The 5583-nt window shown below is 43.2% G+C and overlaps 1 protein-coding gene across 1 annotated transcript; it reads left to right on the plus strand.

The window, feature by feature from the left end:
- Nucleotides 1–304: 304 nt before the first annotated feature.
- Nucleotides 305–2758, plus strand: LOC112818271 (olfactory receptor 7A17-like). The gene is made up of 2 exons (XM_073890687.1): nt 305–336; nt 1813–2758. The coding sequence occupies exons 1-2, from the start codon at nt 305–307 to the stop codon at nt 2756–2758; spliced, it is 978 nt and encodes a 325-aa protein (XP_073746788.1).
- Nucleotides 2759–5583: the final 2825 nt, after the last annotated feature.

Consider the following 5583-nt stretch of genomic DNA (forward strand, 5'->3'; position numbering starts at 1 on the left):
AAGTATCAGCAGGAAAAGTTGCCTTTCTGTCCAGACCAGTTGCCCACTGGGAATGGAGTGCTCTGAGGTGGGAGTAACAATGGAAACAGTGCCTAATGAGCAGACACAGAGCTGTAAATATCTCCTCTGCTGCAGAGCTCCAGCATGTGAAACCTTCAGCATGTGAAAACCACAACACGGTTGTTATTTCTGGGTTCCTAAGTCTGGCTGGGGGACCAATGCCTCTTTGCTTCCTGCTGTCCTGTCTGGGAACAGAGCTGCGGTCTCCAGCATCAACCATCCGGGGAGGAATTCAGACCTCCACATGGAGACTTTCATCTTAGAGACCCCAACCAGGTGAGCCTGAGAGCTCAGCAGGTACTTCAGGAAAGGAGCAGAGAGAATGGAAGCTGAGAACTTTGACCTGACGTTACCTGAGACTAGGTACACTCATTTATAATTAATTTACGTAGTGTGTTCAAAAGAGAAGTGTCCATAGGACCCAGCAATACAGGCATCGTTGTTGACGATACATGGTGGGAATGGAAGTCCAGTTGGATGAGACAGGGGAAGGAGTGGGCAACCTAAAGTGATTCCAGTGAAATTAGAACATGTCCAAGGAGTTTTGCAGATAAGGGGAGCAGGAAATCAGAGTATTTGACTGTTTAGAATGTGGTGGTTTTGTACATGTTCTGTATTTATAGAAAGACCCAGACCCATGCAGGTAACTATTCCCTTGCGACAGCAGTTCCTGAGATGCACATTTCTCAGAACCTTCTCTCACACTGAGCATTCACATGGAAAAGTGTATTTCATATGCAACAAGGGGTATGCTAACTAGCTTTTCTTGTAATACTTCATGACCAAAAAGTGTGTAAATGATGGAGGCATTTGTGAAACGCAGAGAAAACGCTCCCAAATCTGTTCAATGGTGAAAATAACTCATTTACTCACAGGAAGGAACAGTGCTATAAGCTTCCTGCATGTAGTGACCAATGCTGTATCCACCCTAGGAGGATGGGTACTGCTGTCCCGACTCTCTGAGTGAGGATATTCCCATTTGGAATGGGAATATCTCTCCCAAGTTCCAACATTGTATATGTGGTAGATCTGATGTTCAAAACCTGGTTTTCTGATTCAAAAATTTGGCACTTAAAATCATTCAGAAAAGTCTTTTATTATTTCATCTTTAAAAATCCCCTTCTAATGTCCTACACTGTGTACTACAGTGTGTATTTTCTGTTGTAAATTGCAGGTTTATTCCCTTTGCACATTTTTCTAGAGGGATATTCAATCACTAAAATGTCTGACATCATAAAGAGCCCACTCTTTTCTTGTTTGGTTACACTGTTATTTTTCTGCTTTGTTAATTATTCTGGGCAGCAAGGGCATGTGGCAGGGGCTGGAAGGCTGCCAGAACTGGGGAAGCTTTCTGCTCATCACAGTCTCTCAGGAATCCCTTGAGGTTATTAGAGCTCTATGACCTCTCATGTCCATTTCTTTCATGCATTTTATGAACCTCCTTTTTTTTTAAGATTGTATTTATTTATTTGACAGAGAGAGACACAGCGAGAGAGGGAACACAAGCAGGGGGAATGGGAGAGGGAAAAGCAGGCTTCCCACCGAGCAGGGAGCTTGATGTGGGGCTGGATCCCAGGACCCTGGGATCATGACCTGAGTCAAAGGCAGACGCTTGACTACTGAACCAACCAAGTGCCCCAATAACTGACATTTAAAGAAAAACTTAAAAAAAGAAAAAAAAGTAATAAATAAATAAATGAAGCCCATACAATTCAACACTTCTATGCTTTTTTTTTTTTTCTTACCTTGTAGTCACCACCACCACATGGAGGCAGACAATGACACAGGAATTTCAGAGTTTCTTCTTCTGGGATTATCAGAGGAACCAGAATTACAGAATATCATATTTGGGCTTTTCCTCTGCATGTACCTAATCACTGTGCTGGGGAACCTGCTCATCATCCTGGCCGTCAGCTCAGACTCCCATCTCCACACCCCCATGTACTTCTTCCTCACCAGCCTGTCCTTTGTAGACATCTGCTTCACCTCCACCACCATCCCCAAGATGCTGTGGAACATCCAGACTCAGAGCCAAGTCATCACCTATGCCGGCTGCCTCACACAGATGTACTTTTTCTTAAACTTTGGAGCCTGGGACGACTTTCTCCTGATTGTGATGGCCTATGACCGCTTCGTGGCCATCTGTCACCCCCTGCACTACACAGTCATCATGAACTCCCGGTTCTGTGGACTGCTGGTTCTGGTGTCCTGGGTCATCAGTGTTCTCAATTCCTTGTTACAGAGTTTAATGGTGTTGCGGCTGTCCTTCCGTAAAAAGGTGGAAATCCCCCATTTTTTCTGTGAACTCAATCAAGTAGTTGGACAGGCCTGTTCTGACACCTTCCTTAATGACATGGTGATGAATTCCGTAATTATGTTGCTTCTTGGTGCTCCCCTGGCTGGGATCCTTTATTCCTCCTCTAAGATTGTTTCCTCCGTAGGTAGGATATCCTCAGCTCAGGGCAAGTATAAAGCATTTTCCACCTGTGCATCTCACCTCTCCGCTGTCTCCTTGTTTTATTGTACCAGCCTAGGTGTGTACCTTAGCTCTGCTGCTCCCCAGAGCTCCCACTCAAGTGCAGTAGCCTCGGTGATGTACACGGTGGTGACGCCCATGCTGAACCCCTTCATCTACAGCCTGAGGAACAGAGACATAAAGAGGGCTCTGAAAAGAATCACTGGGGTTCCACTGATGTAAAGGCCAATGGTCCTGCGGTTGAAGAAGTGCCCATGATTGAAGGGCTCAGAACCTGAGAGCCAGGAACTGCCATTCTTAGATCAGGCTGTGGAACTAGAACCTGCCCCTTCCACATGTTTCCTGGAATTTTCATTTCTTTGAATAATTCCACTTCTCGATACATTTAAGTAACTCACTTTACTAAGCTTGGGCTCTGGCTGATATACAGACAGCTTTCCCTTTGTCCATTTGCATACAATCCCAAAATTTTCCCCAACCTTGGTCGCAAATGCCTGGAAATTTCTGTATCTTACATGGGACAAGGTGGATTTCTTAAAAATAAATTTATTTCATAGACTTCTACCATGCCAAGTAAATTTTCTCTAGCTTTTCCAGAAGGATAGTGTTGAGTTGTGTTCTTCATTTGGAGGTAACTACACTTGGCCACTAATCCCTTCGCATAATTTTATTGTAGATGAAAACAGAAAAGCCCAGGGTTCACCTAGAGTCTGTATATCTTTTTACATCCCTTCCTTCACTCCTCTTCCTGATGATGTGGACTCTAACATTGTTCTGTTGAAGTCTCAGGTTGTGACAGGGATGCTCAGGCTCAGAATGCCTGGGCACTCCCCTGCACCCCTGTGCTTCTGGACATTCCCCCAGATGCTTCTTTGACCAGAGCCTCTGCTGGGGCCACACTGGCCCTTGGGTTCTTACTGTGATTGCAAGACACACCTCAGCAATGCCCATCAGGGAGCTCTAACAAAACCAGGTTTATCCTCACAGGTCCTGGAGTGCACCTGGGATCCCAAAGCCATTCAGGGAGCTGTCAGTGAGGGAAAGTGGCATTGAGAGGGAGACAGAATTCCCCTGAGGGATCTGCCTTTATTAGGGCCCATGGCCAGAGTGGTTAGGGGTTTGTGAGTTCACACTTTAGCGGAGATTTTTATATGATTAGAATTTGGGTGCTCAATGGGAAAATCAGGGTCACTCTTGTGTCAGTATGGAGGTTACGCAGGACTTTTTGAAGAGGTACTTCATAGCTGGGGCAGCCTGAGTGCTTATCTGGTAATTGTGTCCCTCACCTAATAGTGTGTTTACTCACCCTGACTACCTTAGACATGCATGCCTCAGAGATCAAAAGCTTAATGTCAGGTCATTACATTACAATCAAAATGCTTAATGTCAGACAGTTACTCTGGAAACATGCCCCTGTGTTTCTGAACTGGTCTCCTGCTTTTATTCTGTGATGCAGCTCCCTGTCCAGGAAGCCTACCATAGCCACTGGCAAACACTGAGTAGCAAACATGTACCTCCCAGTGCAGTCTACATGGAAAGACAAATTTGAGCAAATAGATTTGCCAGGTATATTCTTCGTGTCAGGATAATCGCAAATATGATGAAGCGAAATTTCAAAAATTTTATTCCTAAACAAAATGTTTCTTTTTTTATGATTTCCTTTGTTCTACTCACTTTGGGCCTTCCTTTTTCTTTAGGAAAGAGTACTTTGAATATAAAATCAGTACCAGGGACTGATTTAGAGCAGGCATACCAAATGTGAATTACCTTAATTTAATTTCATTTTCCCATATCCCTAGAGACACTGCTTTCTTCCTAGTTAGGAGTGATACCTTCCATCCCTGTTCATTGTGAATCAGCTACACCAGTGCACTAGATCTTACCCTCAGCTATGGTCCACTAGACTTTTTCCTTCAACTATATCCCTGAAGTATAATTATATGTAATAAACTGCACCTACTTAAAGTACATAGCTTCACATTTGTGGTGAGCCCATCATAGCCTAAGAGTTGGCGGTTGAATCACTATGTTACACACTGGAAACTAAAGAACTGTGTGTCAAGTACACTTTGAAAAAAAATTTAAATAAACTATACAGTTTGATGCATAAAGGAGTTGTGCAACATTTAGGAGGACATTCTGAATGATTCTGTTTCTATAAATTCCAGAAAGTGCACAATAAGCTTTAACTACTTTGTTCTGTAAGTTATTAAAATTTCACGCCCCTGACCCTCATTTTTCTTTTTTTTGAACCTTTTTTTCACTTTTATTGTTATGTTAATCACCATACATTACATCATTTTTTAGATGTAGTGTTCTATGATTCATTGTTTGTGCATAACACCCAGTGCTACATGCAGAACATGCCCTCTTTAATACCCATCACCAGGCTAACCCATCCACCCATGCCCCTCCCCTCTAGAAACCTCAGTTTGTTTTTCAGAGTCCATCATCTCTCATGGTTCGTCTCCCCCTCTGATTTCCCCCGCTTCATTCTTCCCCTCCTGCTATCTTTTTCTTCTTCTTCTTCTTCTTTACTTAACATATATTGCATTATTTGTTTCAGAAGTACAGATCTGTGATTCAACAGTCTTGCACAATTCACACCACTCATCATAGCACATACCCTCCCCAATGTCTATCACCCAGCCACCCCATCCCTGCCACACCCCACCACTCTAGCAACCCTCAGTTTGATTTCTGAGATTAAGAATTCCTCATATCAGTGAGGTCATATGATACATGTCTTTCTTTGATTGACTTATTTCACTAAGCATAACACCCTCCAGTTGCAACCACGTCGTTGCAAATGGCAAGATCTCATTCCTTTTGATGGCTGCATAATATTCCGTTGTGTATATATACCAATTCTTCTTTATCCATTCATCTGTCGATGGACATCTTGGTTCTTTCCACAGTTTGGTTATTGTGGACATTACTGCTATAAACATTGGGGTGCACATACCCCTTCAGATCCCTACATTTGTATATTTGGGATAAATACCGAGTAGTGCAATTGCTGGATCGTAAGGTAGCTCTATTTTCAA

Source organism: Callorhinus ursinus, unplaced genomic scaffold (assembly GCF_003265705.2).
Source record: "Callorhinus ursinus isolate GAN/ISIS: 27379988/994484 unplaced genomic scaffold, GSC_fseal_2.0 scaffold2116, whole genome shotgun sequence".
Lineage (NCBI taxonomy): Eukaryota > Metazoa > Chordata > Mammalia > Carnivora > Otariidae > Callorhinus > Callorhinus ursinus.